General features: G+C 38.8%; 5 protein-coding genes and 1 pseudogene across 8 annotated transcripts; 2 read left to right on the top strand and 4 right to left on the bottom strand.

The window, feature by feature from the left end:
• The first annotated feature begins 249 nt into the window (after positions 1-249).
• LOC104735500 (uncharacterized) lies at positions 250-3,262 on the top strand. The gene is made up of 6 exons (XM_010455309.2): positions 250-675; positions 1,459-1,737; positions 1,901-2,007; positions 2,097-2,229; positions 2,319-2,513; positions 2,617-3,262. The coding sequence occupies exons 2-6, from the start codon at positions 1,471-1,473 to the stop codon at positions 2,953-2,955; spliced, it is 1,041 nt and encodes a 346-aa protein (XP_010453611.1). The 5' UTR covers positions 250-675; positions 1,459-1,470; the 3' UTR covers positions 2,956-3,262.
• A 94-nt stretch (positions 3,263-3,356) lies between these two features.
• On the bottom strand, positions 3,357-5,240 carry LOC104735501 (pyrroline-5-carboxylate reductase). Its single transcript, XM_010455310.3, has 7 exons — positions 4,854-5,240; positions 4,714-4,762; positions 4,506-4,597; positions 4,319-4,391; positions 4,079-4,199; positions 3,873-3,978; positions 3,357-3,753 (listed from the first exon to the last, which is right to left on the bottom strand). Exons 1-7 carry the CDS (start codon positions 5,052-5,054, stop codon positions 3,565-3,567), a joined length of 831 nt encoding a protein of 276 aa, XP_010453612.1. The 5' UTR covers positions 5,055-5,240; the 3' UTR covers positions 3,357-3,564.
• Positions 5,241-5,358: 118 nt separating this feature from the next.
• Positions 5,359-6,866, bottom strand: LOC104735502 (B3 domain-containing protein At3g06220-like). Of its 2 annotated transcripts, XM_019234792.2 has the most exons (3): positions 6,728-6,866; positions 6,534-6,616; positions 5,359-5,855 (listed from the first exon to the last, which is right to left on the bottom strand). In XM_019234792.2, exons 2-3 carry the CDS (start codon positions 6,600-6,602, stop codon positions 5,517-5,519), a joined length of 408 nt encoding a protein of 135 aa, XP_019090337.1. In that variant the 5' UTR covers positions 6,603-6,616; positions 6,728-6,866; the 3' UTR covers positions 5,359-5,516. The 2 variants fall into 2 exon arrangements, with proteins under 2 accessions (XP_019090337.1, XP_087338100.1); XM_087481974.1 differs by lacking the exon at positions 6,728-6,866 and having other exon boundaries at positions 6,534-6,719.
• Positions 6,867-7,113: 247 nt separating this feature from the next.
• Positions 7,114-10,369, bottom strand: LOC104735503 (mannosyltransferase APTG1). Of its 2 annotated transcripts, none has more exons than XM_010455312.3 (9): positions 10,093-10,369; positions 9,798-9,915; positions 9,415-9,519; positions 8,790-9,073; positions 8,418-8,699; positions 8,080-8,296; positions 7,831-7,982; positions 7,583-7,748; positions 7,114-7,473 (listed from the first exon to the last, which is right to left on the bottom strand). In XM_010455312.3, the coding sequence occupies exons 1-9, from the start codon at positions 10,302-10,304 to the stop codon at positions 7,390-7,392; spliced, it is 1,620 nt and encodes a 539-aa protein (XP_010453614.1). In that variant the 5' UTR covers positions 10,305-10,369; the 3' UTR covers positions 7,114-7,389. The 2 variants fall into 2 exon arrangements, with proteins under 2 accessions (XP_010453614.1, XP_019089907.1); XM_019234362.2 differs by having other exon boundaries at positions 8,790-9,076; positions 10,093-10,359.
• A 970-nt stretch (positions 10,370-11,339) lies between these two features.
• LOC104735504 (UDP-glycosyltransferase 90A1-like) lies at positions 11,340-13,343 on the top strand (annotated as a pseudogene). Its single transcript, XR_015578359.1, has 3 exons — positions 11,340-12,341; positions 12,579-12,922; positions 13,031-13,343. The product of XR_015578359.1 is annotated as a UDP-glycosyltransferase 90A1-like (transcript).
• A 156-nt stretch (positions 13,344-13,499) lies between these two features.
• On the bottom strand, positions 13,500-16,711 carry LOC104735505 (cyclic nucleotide-gated ion channel 18). The gene is made up of 7 exons (XM_010455315.3): positions 16,014-16,711; positions 15,620-15,832; positions 15,227-15,537; positions 15,029-15,140; positions 14,696-14,932; positions 14,208-14,602; positions 13,500-14,134 (listed from the first exon to the last, which is right to left on the bottom strand). The coding sequence occupies exons 1-7, from the start codon at positions 16,473-16,475 to the stop codon at positions 13,726-13,728; spliced, it is 2,139 nt and encodes a 712-aa protein (XP_010453617.1). The 5' UTR covers positions 16,476-16,711; the 3' UTR covers positions 13,500-13,725.
• Positions 16,712-17,168: the final 457 nt, after the last annotated feature.

A 17,168-nucleotide genomic window follows, 5' to 3' on the forward strand; every position in this document is an offset into this window, starting at 1 on the left:
AAATCTAATCATATAACTTTATATTTAATGTCAAGAAAACAAAATAATCGCTAAAAAATGAGAACAAAAGAACAGTTTTTTTGGAAATAATATATTTAGTCAAGAGGATAATTTTGGGAACATATATATATATATATATAGAAAGAAAAAAAGGAAAATAAAAACATTAATTTCAACCGCGAGGCAATCGCATATGGTGGTAACTAGAAACCGACAAATAAAAACCTTGTGCACCACATTGAGGTCCCCAAACATAAACTCATTAACTCCCTCATACGACACCGTTTTCTTCACCATTTCACACCACATGAATACGACGTCGTTTAAGAAACCACACCATATGAATACGACGACTCGGTGTGAAAGTGCATACTGCATCGCATCGCATCGCATCGCCGGTTAATTATTTTTAATTTTTCGTCATTTGTACAAAATTAAAAAAGAGAGTCACTCTCTCTCTCTCTCTCTCTCTCTCTCTCTCTCTCGATTCTCTCTCTCTATTTTCTCTCGCATTTCAAAATTTCATTTCCTAATATAGAGAGATTACATAGATTCTTTAAGGTCGGAGATTTTTTTGTTTGTGTGAGTCCACAAAGTTTCGCTATTCCGCCGTCACTTTTTTTTCTTCCTCCAACTCCAGAGGCTGTGTGTTTTCGCCACCGCTTTGATTCGCCGGTAATTTTTCTATATCTCACATCTTTTTCTAAACGCATTTGCAGATTTTGAGCTTGTTTCGGTAATCATTTGATCTCTGTAAATTTGAGAATTAGTTAGCCGGTGAGAGTTATTTTGAATCGGATTTGGAATACTAATTGAGATCTTCTGAGAGTTCTTTGAGTGAGATCGTGTTTCTGTTCTTTACTTTTTGTTGCTATTGTTGAATTGCTTGGAGATTCGAGTCCGAAATGTAGATCTATGCTGGTTGAATTGGTCCTCTTTGATGTTGACAAGTAGAGTTTTACTCGCTGAGATTTTATCGCTATTCTTCGTTTTGAGATTTCTTTTGGTGTTTTTAACCCTAATTTATGCTTCGCAGTCGCTTCAGCTAATTTGTTCTTAAGCGCTAAAAACTGTCATTTCGATTTCTTCCTGTCTGGCTTTAATCAGATGATATGGCCTTCTTACTCTTCTGTTTGCTGGTTGAGTTTCTTGACTGATTCGAGCGTGTAGACTTGAATTCATCGAGATCTGAGGGCTATTTCTAGGTGATGAGTTTGAAACGGATTTGAGTTTGACATTTTAGGCTTAGTTTAACTGTTTCCACGAATATTCAGTTTCCCTTGCAGCTATTTGTGGTAGTAAGTTTGAGAGTGTGTTAGATGTGTAGTTTTGATTATGCTTTCGGTCTTCATTGTTTTTATTTTGATTCCGTCCTGCAGTGTAATTCCCCTGTTGTTATTCTTTGTTACTATTTGTGTTATGTTTCAATGGTGTTTAATTAAATCTGTTTACACGCAGGTAACTTCACGTATGGCCAGCAATACTTTAAAAGATATGAATAGTCTTCATGTAACTGAGAAGATAAGTGATTGCAAAGCAAGCTTAGCTAAGCCTTGTGCTGGCAAGATGAATGGAAAATCTGAAGATAGACCATTACCAAACCCTGCCTCCTTGGATTCCAGTGGTCCTAAAGTTGTAGATGCTGAGAAACCCGAGCCAGAGATAGCTGTTGTGGAAGTTGAATATATAGACTCTGAGAACTTGGATAATGTAGACGATGCTGATGCAGTTCTCAAGGTACTTTTTTCTGTTTGTGCTTCTGTTTTGTGGTTACATCCAGTTCTGTTAGTATCAGTACGCCCAAAAATTGTGACGAAATTTTTATATCTGTCTATCTATTCGGAGATTGGAAATGTGTTTGTTTACAACAAGAAGAATCTGTTTGGTCTTATTTTCTCAGTCGGTTTTAGCTGGACTCGAGTCCAAGGATTGGATTTCAGTCTGTGATGCTCTTAATAATGTTCGCCGGCTTTCGATATTCCACAAGGAAGCAATGCTGCATATGCTGTAAGCCATGTTCTCTATACTGATGTCTCTGACTAATTATCTCTTGAAGTATATTGGGAATTTAAAGTCTCATGATATCCCATTAACAGTGAAAAAGTGATACCACTTGTTGTGAAGTCACTGAAAAATCCACGAAGTGCAGTATGTAAAACGGCTTGCATGACATCTGCAGACATCTTCAGTGCATATAATAATCATATAACAGATCTCTTGGAGCCTCTGGTAACTCTTCTATCTTTTTTGACTCTTTCACTGTGTTTACTGATCGAGTTTTACTTGGTCTTATACACTAGACTACTTTATGCTTTCAGCTTACTCAACTCCTCCTCAAGTCTTCCCAAGACAAACGGTTTGTATGCGAGGCAGCAGACAAAGCTTTAACCTCAATGACAAAATATGTTTCCCCAACCTTGCTATTACCAAAGCTGCAACCTTGTCTCAAGCACAGGAATCCTCGGATCCGAGCGAAAGCATCATTATGCTTTTCCCGTAGTGTTCCTAGACTGGTAATACAAGTTCAACTTCTTTTCGTCCCAGATATATCTCTTACTAAGGCATTGCATGTTATGTAACAATTCCAACAAGTTTGCACTATATTACAAATTCCAGGGCGTTGAAGGAATTAAAGAATATGGAATCGACAAATTAGTCCAAGCAGCTGCGTCTCAGCTTAGCGATCAGCTCCCTGAATCCCGTGAGGCTGCACGGACCGTCCTACTAGAACTTCAGACTGTGTATGAAAAAGCTCATTCTCTCGTCAACCCCGAGACATCATCATCATCTCCAGAAGAAGAGCAAATCCTTGAGCCAATCACTTGGGAAATCTTCTGCCAGTCAAAACTGTCAGCTCTAAGCGCACAAGCCGTGCTTCGTGTCACAAATGTTGTGACTGTGACAGCTCGGGAAGGTTTGGTCATTACAGGTCCATCATCTTCATCTCAGTTATAAACGTTTTCTACTACAATTTTTTAAAAACCGTTTGCTACGAATCATACGGTTGACATGGTGTTCTCCGGGCATGATCTACCAAATTGGCAAAATTATGGACCGCGAAAGAGAGTGAAGGCGGTTTTGTTAAAAATCTTGGTTTCTTATTTTTCTTTTTTGTGGGTTCTATTCAGTCGTCACCAGCACCTTTTTCTTATGTGTATATATCTATACCAAGATTTGGTAAGATAGTCTTCTGAGTCTTTTGGTTTTATTCAAATTGGTCGGATTCTTGGATTGGAAGATTCAGAGTCCATTTTTCACATCATTATCATACTCATGTTTTAGATTCTTTAGTTTAGTCAATTCATCGTGGTCATTTACAAAAAGAATCAGAATCATGTCAGAGGCTTTAAACTGAGTGATCCAAAGCGACTTTTATTAGATTTAAGAATTAGAAAAGAAGTATCCGAGTTCTGAATCGATACAACGTCTAGATAATAAATAATCTTCACCTCTACCATCGAAGACAAGTGGGTAAAAACTCATCAAAAAACAAGTAATGCCATAACACTTATTCTAATGAACCTGTAAGGTGAAACAATAGCAGCAGCCAGATATATATAGAGTTTAGCTTAGTGAGAGCTCCTTGCTTCGCTTAGCTGCAGCAACAACAGCATTCATAAGTGTTGCACGGAAAGAGCCTTTCTCCAGCTCATGAACTCCAGCTATTGTAGTGCCACCGGGTGAAGTAACATCATCTTTCAACACACCTGGATGCTTCCCGGTTTTGCTCACCATTGTTGCAGCTCCAAGAACCTGTCAAGCAATAGAAAAACCCACAAAGCTGCGGCTTAACCTTCTAGTTCCGGTGTATTCAATACCATAACAAAAATGAAAAATCGATTAAAGAAGGGTGTGGGTTGGGGTTCACTGACAGTTTGTGAAGCTAAACCCAATGCGAGTTCTCGTGGTAGACCAGCAGCTACTCCTCCATCAGCTAAAGCTTCAATGGCTAAGAATATGTATGCCGGTCCACTTCCACTGAAACGAATTAAAATATTCAAAGAACTTGGTACATGATTACTTGGTAAGTGACATGGAAAACTCAAGCATATCAGAAACCGTAGTGCTTTTTATGTACCTGAGACCAGTGACAGCATCAAACATTTTCTCATCAGCTTTCAATATCTTCCCAACCGCACCAAACAACTTAGCGACAATTGCTCCATCCTCTTCCGTTGCTCCTGTGCCGAGGCTCATAACTATATACACACACAACATAATGGTAAATGTAAGCAATTTGTTTGATAGCTTCAATAAGAAATAGAAATCACAAACATAATCCAGAAGTAGCACAAATGCAAACACTCTGACTAACTACCTGAAGCAGCCTGACCAACTGCGGCAGGTGTATTAGGCATCACCCTTATGAATCGATCTTGACCAGACCATTCCTAAAACAACGTTTGATGTAAAAATTCGCAATGCAACACCATAGATAATTAACAGAACTTAAATGGTAGCTATCATATCTCTGAGAAAGTATAGGAGTGGAAAGAAGTAAAAACCTGAAGATCTCTTAACTTGATTCCAGCTGCAACCGAGACCAAAATCTTATTCTTTGAAAGCTTCGATCTTAACTCCGTGACAGCCTTCTTAACTAACCAACCATATGAAAAGGTACAACTTAAGGTAAACACACACACACACACACACACAAAAAAGCTTGATGAATGTATCATAGATTCAACGGAGAGAGAGAGGTAAGAACTATACCAACTTGGGGTTTGACAGAGAATATAACAACATCGCTTTCTTTAACAACCTGATCATATTCATTCATCAGTTTCAATTTAGTTTTTCTAACTCCACAAGACAATGATTTAAAAGTAAAGGTGAGGAAGGAATTGACTTACGTCTTCGCTATTAGAGAAGACACTGACGCCGAAGGATTCGAAGACATCACGGCGGTTGAGATTGGAGTGAACGGCGGTGGAGATACGAGTCGGAGGAAGCACACCAGAGGCAACCACACCTCTAGCTATACTCTCAGCCATTTTACCAGCTCCGATGAATCCTACCTTAAAGCTCTCCGCCGGTATCGGAAGAATCTCCATTGGAAAAAAAAACAAATTACGCGATTAAGGGATACGATTTAGGGTTAAAAGCTCTCAGTTGGGTTCAGGTAGGTTCAAAACTGAAGAGTCACGAGTAGATAGATCAGTTCAAGTGACCACGTGTCGCGTTATCATACGTAGCCAAATAAAAACATTAGTATACGAGTAGATCAGATCAGTTCCGTTTAAACTCTGAACACATCAGAATTGGACACCTGTAACGTTCACGTTCATACAAAAAAACATCCTGGCGTTTTTTGGGCTGTCAATGTAAAAAAAAAGCTTAATCCAAAACGACACGTAGTTAGAAAACAGAAACATTTATGGTAGTAGTCAAGTCTTAATTGGTTTTAGCTTGGTCAAGAGACCGATACTTATTAGAGTCTACATTACAATTATTTTTATCTCTTCTCAAAGAGAAAAGTTCCATGTCACTCTCTTTGTTTCATCATTCATCTCTTCTTACACTTGAGTGACACTAACAAGAGATTCGCCACTGTTGTTGTCACTCTCTGACTCATCAGAGATGTCTTCCACTTCAACGACTGCTCGGATTTCCTTGCAACCTCCGTGACCGTATATGCTCACTTCATAGTGGTTGTAACCATCAAACACAAATGTCAAGAACTCTCCATCTTTAAGCTCGTTATCCGCCACAAAACTGGGCCATCCTTGTTCAAAGTACACTTGCCCTCTTATGCTCTTCATTGCTACTTTCCAAATCTTCCCACCGGTTCCCATGAGAATCGCAGTCTTGGGCAACCGGCGTGGTAAGTGTTCGTAGTACGAAGTTGGTATCATCTGCTCAAACACAAAATGTAACACAAACTCAACTGTTAAAGTGACTAATCAGCAACAAAACGTATACTTGAGAGTTGAGACTCAGTCTACGGCAAAGGCTTTCAACACATATATAAAAGGAAAGAAGCAAAGCCTCTTCTTTAATTTTGTCAACATAAGAGAAAAATCTGAGAAAAGCTAAGCTACACTATACTTTTTGACAGATTTGAGCATATTCAAACATATCAAATAAACTTGTTTTCACTTTCTTGAGCTAAGACAAAGAGAATTTTACCAATGCTGTTTCAGATCTAACTCACATTATTATGAATATTTCTATTTTCTATTTAGCTATTTAGGATTATTTCTATTTTTCTTATTTCCTTTTCTCTTAGGGTTTTACTTTACGTTTGATTATATATAGAGACAAAGGATCTAGGTTGTAAGACTCATCCAAGCAATTGAGAGCTTTGGAGGTTTCAATCGGAGGGAGGAGAACTTAGTTCTCTTTGGAGAGTTTTACTCTTGTTACCTTATTGATCTGTTTCTATACTATTATAATAAAGGGTTATTGATATTACTTCTAGTTTTGGGATTCTATCTCTAACACACATCACCACTGAGCATATGAACAAAACACATTTTCCCACGAAACTAACTAGTCAAAGTCAAGACTACAAATTTAGAGAAGAAACGTACAAAGGATTCAGAGTTGTACTGGGAAAGAAACACACTGAAGAAACGAGGAAGCACATCACCAGAAGCCATGGAGGACGTAGGAACTGTGTGTGTGCGAGAGAGAATAATAGATCAGACGAATTAGGAAAAATTATGAAAGCTACCAAGTTAAAGAGGCACTAGGAATTATGGGAACAAAGAGAAAAGGTTCGTACCAGAAAGGAGCTATATATTATGGTCCAAAGGGTTCGTTCTCTTCTCTACTCTTAGGATGAAAAAAGTTGAGAGATTGAAATTTAAACAAGATACAAAAGTAAGAAAGTCCAGTATGGCAGCAGAACACAGTAAATGCGTTTCTACATACGAACCTGTTTTCTCTGTCCTTTCTCTTCGTACAAAACTACTAACCAGTGAGAAAGTAGCATTGCTTTTTTCACTTTCTTTATGTCCTTTAATTTTCTGAGAAAGCGGTAGAGAGTTAATATCCTCTTACTACTCAATTTTAAATTATGATTCGTGAGATCGTTAGCTCAGATCATTTAATTAACAGTTTTTGTATTAATGGTTCTGTTTATCTAGACACTTGTGGGCAAAAAGGGTGTGATTAAGAATCTTTCTCATCATAGAAATTAACTAGTCACAAATTACACAAATGTTCTATCTGTAATCTGTGTACTCATTGTTTCCACTTTCCCGGTTGACACGTTTAACCGGAACAGATTGGAGTTAGAATGGTATAAGATAACCAAAATTAGACTCTTAAGGGACAACTGTGTTTGATTTTGAGAAAGAGGAGTTCAGATAGAATCCATAGCCTGCCTGATGAAGCTAATGATTATAAGATTAAGAACCGTAAGGCTGCTACTCTTACGGATAACTATGTGTAGTTTACAACATACACGACCACTGAGGATTGAAGATCTCGATCAACCTTGAAATGCGCGTGGAAAAACCTCTTCACCTGTTTCATCACCAACAAAACATATACTTAGTCTACAAATGTAAAATAAAAAAGCAAATAAAGTCGGAGATGGTTAAAAGAAAAAGATGTGTTCTTGCTTCTAACTTGCCTCTTCATAGGAATGTTGTATCATGAAATCTCTGAGTTTTGTTTCTTCTGATGCAAACAATACAATGTGACTAGGCGGCTCTGACCAGTTTCTAGCTAACTCTGATGCAAAACCTAACGGGTTCACTAAGAACCGGTCTGACTCATCAAGTTCTCCCTTCTCTTCACTGTTTGAGAAAAAGAAGAAGAAGGAGAAGATGAGGAGATCACATACAAGCAAGAGCTGTGACTCGGGGCCTGAACCTTTACCTTGGGGTGCAGTCGAGAAATTGCATTGGGATGTTGTGATGGAGAGTGGAATAATAGGGAGTAGAATGGCACGGCATGAGAAAGAGGATGCTCTTTACTCTCCCTTTGTATGCTTCATCCGATAAGTAGTTCATCGCATCCTCGGTTCCTCTCTGTTGGAAACAACACCATTCCTTATTATAGCATAAATAGAGAGAGAGAGTAAACTTGGAAACTACAGAGAGCGCTCAAGTGATTGGTTTTTCGTACCTGATGGAATAAACTCATGTATACTGCCATTGGGATATTGGTAGCAAGCAAAAAAAAGACTGAAAGTCTTAGTTTAGGAGACCACTTGATGGTATGGTTCTGTCGAGGGACTTGCTTCTTTTTAGTGACTGATGACGATGATGAACCAGATACTTCCATTTGAGCAAACGCATACCCAGAGAATATCAAAGCTATGGGTAGCACAGGCAGGACAAACCTATCATTCATAATCTAAGTAGATGACACGGAAAACATAATTCATGATGAAAGGATGTTCCATGCAAAGTATTGGATATGGTAAGTGTAAGAAAACGGGATACGTTCTACATTCACATTACCTGAATTCCTTGTGGCCGAGTACGCTGTATAATGCTAAGACCCATAGAATAAGAGCTGAAAGCTTCTGATTATTAGACTTCATCATTCCAGTAATGGAGAACGGTGTAAAAGTGAAAAGCATGACAAGAAATCCCTGGCTGAAGTACCAGTGCCATGGGTGAGTTCCGTAATAGTCTCCACCAGATGAAAGGAAATTAAATTTCAGAAAATTGAGAGGCACAATAACCCAGGAGCCGTACATCAGACGGTCCAGCAAACAGGTGAAACCGAGGACCAAAGATCTAACACCAGAAGTAAGTTAGCGCAACGAAATCTTCCAAAGCAAACATCAAAATGAACATTGAAAAGCATAGCTGCAGAGTTAAACTTACCCAATCGGGATCACCTCTAGAACGATGAATTTGACCTTATTAGGAGTCAGAAATAGCTCGAGCATCCCAACGTATAACCATATGACTGCACTTGTTGGCCTTATGGCACATGCTAGGGCTGCTATGACCAAACCCCACTTCCGATTAACGGGATAGTCAGTTGAATGGTTTCTAATACAAGGCCAGTAGTACAGCCCCATGATGGTAAGAACAGTCTCCAAACAGTTTGAAAAGGTACGGTTCAAACAGAAGAAAATGAACCAGTTTGCCATTTGACAAAAGAGCTACTAAAAAAGTTAGGGAAGCAATCCAGAATAAAATGCAAACACAAATTGAGAAAGAATAAGTTTTCAGAAGAATAAGAGGAAACTACTAACAAACGTATCCTAGTATCTCATCGAAGCTCAGGATATCTAATACCCTTCCGGTTACATCGACATATCATTACGTAGGGAACTATCAAATATAGTATAATGGTAAAGTTGGTTCCATTATTAAAGATAATGTTTGGCCTTTATTAACCAAGGCTAATCTTGTTATATTCACGGGTTGCAAATATCATTGACATAATTATACAAAAATATAAAGAAAATGCTCACTAATGGGGATGCATAGAAAAGGATACAGACCAACTTGCAACATTTTTTCCATATAGAGCATCTGCGAGTTTATACAAATAGAGATCACCAATAGCTGAGAATACGGATTGCATGAGACGTGGAGCCTTCCTCTGCCAAGAAAGGAAAAAAAAAAGGATGTAACACATATCTAACCTTTGTTTGAACAAGGTGAGAGCCATAACTACGAAAACCAAATCCAAAGACAGAGTCATAGCCAAACCCACTGGCCACTACTACTCCATTTTGACAAAATTGGAAACTTGTTAGAATTTCAGATTCTGAAGGGAACCCATATTCAAAAATCAATGTTAACAAGTTCTGCTTCTTTAAACCAAATAAGCTAAACACCATTAAAAAAAGTAACAACACCACATTTGTGTATACTGACCATTATGTAGGGAGTATCAAGGCCCGTAACTTGGAGAAGTTTATACAAGAATGCGAATACCATAGGATGCAAATAGCTTCGTATTCCTCTCTTCCACTCCCATGTCATATAACCATACCTATCATTATCATCAATCAACCAAACAAAATCAAAAATCAAAAAATCTTAAAAGTGGCATTCTCACTTCTACTATGTGATCTAAGCTTCCGAGACGAATCTAACACTAACACAAACACCATAATCTCAGAACAAAGAGGCAAGTCAAATTCAAAAGCCTAGAGATTAGAAACATTACCCAAAGACGGTGCGGTGAGCTACTTCAAGTGATTGCCAATGTTCGTCAGGGTTGAAATACGTCTGAATCAACAGAGCATTTACCACACGAACCGCCAGGCAAAACAAAAATATCCTCCTCGGAGATGTAACCGACTCGGAATCACCGACGTCGTTAACTGACGCGCCACCGTCTCTATCGCCGCCGGCGATCTTCCGCTTCCTTATATCCATCGAAGAAGAAGTTTTTGTTTTCAGTTTTGCGATTACCCAAACACATATTTGGGTTGTTAATTCACTTTCTCAGCTTAACCAATATTTAATGGGCTTATATAAAATGGGCTCTAAGATTGTTTAGACCCATCTCATTGTAATATAAAACAATTCGACGATTAGTTTTTTTTTTTTAACGAAAAAGATGGCCCAATAATACGACTCACACGATAGCCTTTTTATAGCCGATACTGTTTACTGAACCATATGACATAAGCCTATTCTGTCAAACACATGGCATACGTTATATAATATAACCATCTATACAGGTGTTAAAATCAAGCACGAAATCATAATGAACATTCTTCTAAAAAAGAATACGTATTTCGTTAGTATGAAAATAAATGTGATACTTTTTTTTTTTGATCAAAGAAAATAAATGTGATACTTAAAAAGCAAAATTTGAATAGTATTTTGGAGAGTTTCGTCTTGTCACTTTGTTCCTTTAATTTATGCTCTCTTTTTTTTTTGGTTATATTTTCGAAGCATTGATTCTACAAGAAAATCATACAACCCTCTGGACGTATGTTACTTAGGTATGAAACTGACGTAGAACAACAAGCTAAAGCGTTACTTTTACTTACGTAAGAAACTGACATTAATCCAAAATCTATCACTAAAATTCCGTACTGGCATGCTGTACGCAGAGACGTGTGCCTAGAAGGGATACCATTTGCCGTTATCAAAATTTCACATATATATATATATATATATATATATATATTCTCACGTGTTTTTCTAGTGGTGTTAGAAAAATAATAGGGATAAGTTGCAAAATAGACAGTTTGAAAAACTTTATTAGAGAATTAGTGTAATACAGTAGTGTTCTTTTGGAGTAGTACTACTACAAACACAGAAACTATTTTTGTAACGTTAATTAATTAATACTGTATCTACACAACTAGAAGCAACTTTAGGTAATAACTAAAACCATAAAGTCAGTCAAAAGACAATGTTTATCTTTGGAAAATACAATAATCCGTATATCGACTTATAAATATAGTCTTGTCATTGTGAACGAACTCAATGCAAAAAATGGACGTTTCATCATCACATCATGTGGTTCTCTTCCCTTACATGTCAAAAGGCCACACGATTCCTCTCCTCCAACTCCCCCGTCTCCTCCTCCGTCACCGCCGTGTCCTTCCCGGCGAAGACGATGGAAAACAACCAACCATTTCCGTCACCGTCTTCACCACCCCAAAAAATCAACCATTCGTCTCAAACTTGCTCTCCGACGACGTCGCATCATCATCATCAGTCAGAGTAATCTCCCTCCCTTTCCCTGAAAACATCGCCGGAATCCCTCCCGGCATCGAGAGCACCGACAAGCTCCCTTCCATGTCACTTTACGTACCCTTCACGCGCGCAACCAAGTCTCTCCAGCCTCTCTTCGAAGCAGCGCTTCAGAATCTTCCTGAAGTGTCTTTCATGGTCACCGATGGTTTCTTATGGTGGACATCAGAGTCCGCAGCTAGATTCGATATCCCGAGACTCGCCTTCTACGGCATGAACTCGTACGCATCGGCTATAACATCATCCGCTTGGGTTCACGAACTCTTTACCAAACCGGAAAGTGTTATATCCGATACCGAACCGGTTACTGTACCGGACTTTTCCTGGATCAGTGTTAAGAAGTGCCAGTTCGACCCGGTTTTAACCAACTCGGATCAATCCGGTCCAGCGTTTGAGCTATTACTGGACCATATTATGTCCACCAAGAAGAGCCGGGGAGTTATAGTGAACAGTTTCTACGAGCTGGAGTCAACGTTCGTTGACTACCGGTTCCGTGATGACCATGAGCCCAAGCCATGGTGTGTTGGGGCTTTGTGTTTGTTAAATCCTCCTAAACCGGAGAATGATAAACCGGATTGGATTGATTGGTTGGACCGGAAGCGAGAGGAAGGACTTCCGGTTTTGTATGTGGCGTTTGGAACACAGGCTGAGATATCAAACGAGCAGCTCAATGAAATAGCACTAGGGTTGGAAGATTCCAAGGTACGTTAAGAATGAATCCAACGGATCTGGTAATATTTATTATAGTTGACCATTAACATTTATCATGCGATCGACGTGGCTAATTACATGCATGTATCTCATAAAATATTTTTTTAGTCTTTTTAATTTTTATAGTAACGTTTAATTTAGAATGCGAAAAACATATTGGTCAACTATAATACCGTATTAAGAAAAAGTATTTTGTGAATTTACGTGGTCTTGTTTGTTTTAATAAAGGTGAACTTCTTGTGGGTCACGAGAAAGATTTGAATGATGAAGTAACTGAATCAGGATTAGGGTTAGAAAAGAGAGTGAAAGAGAAAGGGTTGATTGTGCGAGATTGGGTAGACCAATGGGAGATATTGTCACATGAAAGTGTCAAAGGGGTTTTGAGTCATTGTGGATGGAACTCGGCACAAGAGAGTATTTGTGCTGGGATTCCCCTTCTCGCTTGGCCAATGATGGCTGAGCAGCCGCTCAATGTGAAGCTGGTTGTAGAGGAGCTTAAGATCGGTGTAGGAATCGAAACTGAAGATGGAAGTGTCAAAGGGCTCGTCAGAAAAGAAGACCTTAGTCGAAAGGTATATATATCAAAATGTTTTCAGTGAATCTAATATTACATTATGAATGGAACTATATGTAGTTTTGGTTTTTTTTTTTTTTTTTTTTTTTATTTGGGTACAATTTAGGTTAAAGAATTAATGGAAGGAGAGATGGGGAAGACCGCAAGGAAGAATGTGATAGAGTATGCGGAAATGGCAAAAAAAGCTTTGGCTCTAGAGACAGCTGGTTCGTCTTGGAAGAATCTGAATTCTCTTCTTGAAGAGTTATGCAAGAGTAGAGAGCCCGATGATGTTAGTGAGTTGTCTAGTGATAAACAAAGAGACTGAGGATTGGATAACCGAAATGAAAACCAATAAAAATGCCTGTTCTGTTGAAAAGCTGGTTTATAATAAGTTTTTTTTTTCTTGGTAGAATTTATATATAATAAATAAGTTAAGAGAATATATCTTGGTATTCTAATTCTAGGGTTTGGTTTTAGTCAATATGAAAAATTTCAGATTTAGTGTCAATAGGAGACTCTTCTTTTCCTCCGAGTATGATCAATTTCACAAGTTGCTATTACCTTATTGTTCTTTTAAATGATCTCATAGTGAGTTTGTATCCAAAGACAGTATCTGATATAAGAAGAAAAAAATCATACAAACATTTTAAGAACAATGTATTGTGTACTCTACACTCTTTTGCTATACCTAACATCCTCAAACCGAAACGGAAAAAGAAAAGCGTTTGAAGTTGAAATAATCATGGGGTTCCTAGTTAACTATTTACCATCTAAAACCAAACATTTCACAAAGTTTATTACACCAAAACTCTACACTTTTTAATCATCTTCTTTGTCTATTGAGAAATCAGGCTCATCTGGTTTGAATAGTTGAGGTATCTTCAGACTGTTTGAAGATCCATCTTTCTTACCAGTACTACTACTTGAAGCCTTTTGATTTATGCCTCTTTTTGTGTTTGCCGCAAATTTAGATGCCAAGATTGTTGCTCCAAGATTTTGATTGTTGTTTGTGTTGTCCTTTGAGAGGCCTTCCATATCCTCACCGTCGCTTCCATAGTAATATTCTCCAGCTTCTTCATCATCTTCATTGTAACCTGTTTGATCTGTGTAATAGTATCCACTGCTCTCGTGCAGGCTGAGCTCTTTCGCGAGCTTTCTTCGCTTGTATCTTCTCCATGCGGATTGGACGAAACATGCTCCCCATGCTCTCCACTGATGTGAATAGTACCTGAAAAATGGACATATGAAACTTAATTTAGCTCTGTCCTGGATCTTTTCATATCAAGATGTGTATCGTTTACCTGAAAGCGTGTTGCAGTTTTTTGCTTTGGAGACGCTTGAACTGATGAGCAACGAACTTAAGATCCTCTGCACTTAAGGCAAAGGCTTCGACCTCAGAGAGGGCACGGACGCTTCGGGTTGAAGACGGAAGATTGAGTGTAGAGTTTGGCATTAAAGCCCATGTAAGAAGCTCTTCCCCACAGAAATCTCCAGGTCTTAGAGTAGTGGAGTTGAAGAAACCAGATCTTCCTCCATTTGTTGTTGAGCTTTCTATTTGTCCTCGGATCACAAATAGCATCTCATTCACGGGATCACCTTCACGGAATATGTAAGTCCCGGCTGTGCTTAAAGACGAGACAAGGCATCCGCATATAGCATCAAGAAGTTGATCATCCATTTGAGAGAAGAATGGGACCTGCACTTAGCAAAACCATATGATTTCTGATCTGGGAAACAATCAAACCCACAACTGTTTTTTTTGTTCTGAGGACAAATTTGATGTATGTACCCGGCGGACAAGAGCGAGACAGAGATGACGTTGGATTTCACGGCGTAAGTCTGTAGGTAAAGATTGCAGGATTGATTCTTCATCGACACCTCGGGTTGCAAGCCATTTATATTGAACGAATCTACGGACACGTTCTTGAAGCTCTGGAGGTAGTTGACGATGTCTCATCCATTCTTCAGTGTCTCTTCGCTTAACTCTCCATTCCTCAACTCTTACAGACATCGATTGTAAAGAAGACTTTCCACCAAGTCAAAAATCAAGATTAGAATGACCAAAACAATGTCTCTGTATCGAAAAGTTTCGCAGTCATATGAAATAAGCTTTGAAACTTACTTGCATGTTACCAATCAGGAGTGTGAAGAGAATCAACCCAAAAATACAGATTGTGATACAGAAAAGGGTTTCGCCAAGATATACACTTGTGGTTATATTCTGGCCATAAGAACTGTTGAAACAAAAATGGTGTTAGAAACAGAGGAACACATTCTAAGATAGAGACTAGAACTTTTTTGGTTGAAAAGGTTGTTATACCTTAGATTTCTTAAACCCCACCAAAGACAATACAAGTACTTGGAAACGAAATCTGTGGTGGCAACTTGAGTGGTAAAGGCTTCAGCAAACATACCGAACTTGAAATTGGTAGTGCTGCTTGTAGCATCGCAATGAGAAAGAACCTGAGTAACGTTCTGCCAATACTGTCGCTCAGGTTGCTGCAGACTCTTGCAGTCCAAGAAGCTAGGAAGACAATCTAAAACTCTCAGTGCGTTATCTTTCTTGCATACGTTGGACCAGCACGAGAACTGCCGCCCAATTGATGATAAATACCACATTGCTCCTAACACCTGCCCACAAATAGAGATCCTCAGCAACTTTAACTGAAGAAATATAAAAGAAAAACACACACACAAAACAGAGAAAAATTACATGACTAGCGAGGATGTAGAGAAGGAGGTTATATGCAGCTCCTGCCCAAGCAGTCTTGGCGATAAACCCGGTTGTCTTTATAATCCTTTGGTTTAGAGGGAATATGATAAATGATCTTGGAATGTATTGAACAAGAACGATAAGTGCTAGAGTGCTATTGGCATGATTAGCAGTCCCGTTTGTGGCTGCTGGAATTACTAGCCAAATAACAAGCTGAGATCAAAAGTTAAGTCAGAACAAGCATGAGACGCTCCCATGATGGTATAACACAGATGTACACATCTCTCTATATTCTTTAATCCTAGAATTACCAATTTGGTTTCTGAGCTCTAATCGCAAACTCATAGCCTAGAACTACCAATTTCGAAGCTACATTGTAAGAGATAAAGCGAACCTGAGGAAGGGGAAGCATGGCAGCTACATCAATGAGAAAATCTGTTTTCAAGTATCTCATAGCGATCTCTCTAGAATCCATAACAAGCTCACCGCGACCAAAAACACGAGAGCTCCTGGAGACGAAGGCAGTTCTGAACTTCATAAGGATGTGCAATAGGTGGAAGATATCAGCGACGGTACGGAAAAAGGTGACTGTAGCGGCGAGGCTGATGTCGACGGAGAGACACGCCGGACCACCGACGTAAGGGACGTAAAAATAGAGAGGATCTAGGAAGAGAGCGAGGATGGAAGTAATGAGAAACACGTGGTTCCAATAGGTGACGATGTTGCTGTCCGGGTCCAGGATCTGATGCCGCCATAGAAAGAGGCTGATTTGGCTACCGTTTTCAGATCCTCGATTAGAGGCGGCGGAGGTTATAGTCTCCGGGAGGAGGCAGCGGAGAGACCGGATCTTATTCATCTTCCATGGCGGATTCCGGTGTTAAATCGGATTCCGCATTAAGAGAGAGAGAGAGAGAGAGAGAGAGAGAGAGATTGAGATTGAGAGAGGCTAGGGGCAGTTGCGTTGCGTCGTGTCGTGATTTTTTTTTTTTTGAATTTTGCATTTTGTTTTTGATGATTTTGGAAGAAGGAGAGGATTTCTCGCGGGAAAACTGAGAGAAGGGCCATGGAAATAGGGGTGGAGGGTAGTTCTCCGAAAATACGATGGGAGAGTGAGGGTATTTATGTAAACTACAAGGTCTCGTTTGTTTATGCAGTTTTTATGTTGTCGAAACAGCACACGTTTCTTTTGCCTCCCGAAACTTCCAATTGGCTTAACGTTTTGTTGTCGTTCACTGTTGGACCTACCTGGCCCAATAGTTTATAGACCGGGCCGTCATGTAATTTTAGACATGAGAGAAGAAAGAAATAAAAAGAGAGAAGAGTTAGTTGGTATTTGGTAATGTTGAAAATTCACTTATGTGGGATAATTGAATTTGTATGAGCTAATAAATACCACTTAGCTAGATTTATTATATTTTTTTTCAGCATACAAAACCGTGATTATTAGTTTTTTACACTGTTTTTTTTTTCCATTATTGACAAAAATTATAAAAATTGTCTTACGCATAGAAAATAGATTTTGTAAAAATAACAAAGGATATAATTAAGG

Source organism: Camelina sativa, chromosome 13, assembly GCF_030686135.1.
Source record: "Camelina sativa cultivar CO46 ecotype springtype chromosome 13, ASM3068613v1".
Classification (NCBI taxonomy): domain Eukaryota; kingdom Viridiplantae; phylum Streptophyta; class Magnoliopsida; order Brassicales; family Brassicaceae; genus Camelina; species Camelina sativa.

What these genes read in the sequence shown, in the direction of transcription:
- LOC104735500 (XM_010455309.2), top strand. Translation starts at nt 1,471, where the DNA reads ATGGCCAGCAATACTTTAAAAGATATGAATAGTCTTCATGTAACTGAG. An exon ending in CAGATCTCTTGGAGCCTCTG is followed by an intron (nt 2,230 to 2,318) that starts GTAACTCTTCTA and finishes TTATGCTTTCAG; the next exon opens with CTTACTCAACTCCTCCTCAA. An exon ending in CCCGTAGTGTTCCTAGACTG is followed by an intron (nt 2,514 to 2,616) that starts GTAATACAAGTT and finishes TACAAATTCCAG; the next exon opens with GGCGTTGAAGGAATTAAAGA.
- LOC104735502 (XM_019234792.2), bottom strand. Translation starts at nt 6,602, where the DNA reads ATGGCTTCTGGTGATGTGCTTCCTCGTTTCTTCAGTGTGTTTCTTTCC. An exon ending in AGTACAACTCTGAATCCTTT is followed by an intron (nt 5,856 to 6,533) that starts GTACGTTTCTTC and finishes GTGTTTGAGCAG; the next exon opens with ATGATACCAACTTCGTACTA.
- LOC104735503 (XM_010455312.3), bottom strand. Translation starts at nt 10,304, where the DNA reads ATGGATATAAGGAAGCGGAAGATCGCCGGCGGCGATAGAGACGGTGGC. An exon ending in TTGATACTCCCTACATAATG is followed by an intron (nt 9,520 to 9,797) that starts GTCAGTATACAC and finishes CTTTCTTGGCAG; the next exon opens with AGGAAGGCTCCACGTCTCAT. An exon ending in TTTCTCGACTGCACCCCAAG is followed by an intron (nt 7,749 to 7,830) that starts GTAAAGGTTCAG and finishes TTTCTCAAACAG; the next exon opens with TGAAGAGAAGGGAGAACTTG.
- LOC104735505 (XM_010455315.3), bottom strand. Translation starts at nt 16,475, where the DNA reads ATGAATAAGATCCGGTCTCTCCGCTGCCTCCTCCCGGAGACTATAACC. An exon ending in TGGGGTTTAAGAAATCTAAG is followed by an intron (nt 15,141 to 15,226) that starts GTATAACAACCT and finishes TTGTTTCAACAG; the next exon opens with TTCTTATGGCCAGAATATAA. An exon ending in GTCTCGCTCTTGTCCGCCGG is followed by an intron (nt 14,603 to 14,695) that starts GTACATACATCA and finishes TGCTAAGTGCAG; the next exon opens with GTCCCATTCTTCTCTCAAAT.
- LOC104735501 (XM_010455310.3), bottom strand. Translation starts at nt 5,054, where the DNA reads ATGGAGATTCTTCCGATACCGGCGGAGAGCTTTAAGGTAGGATTCATC. An exon ending in AGTTGGTCAGGCTGCTTCAG is followed by an intron (nt 4,200 to 4,318) that starts GTAGTTAGTCAG and finishes GTGTGTATATAG; the next exon opens with TTATGAGCCTCGGCACAGGA. An exon ending in TGGGTTTAGCTTCACAAACT is followed by an intron (nt 3,754 to 3,872) that starts GTCAGTGAACCC and finishes ATTGCTTGACAG; the next exon opens with GTTCTTGGAGCTGCAACAAT.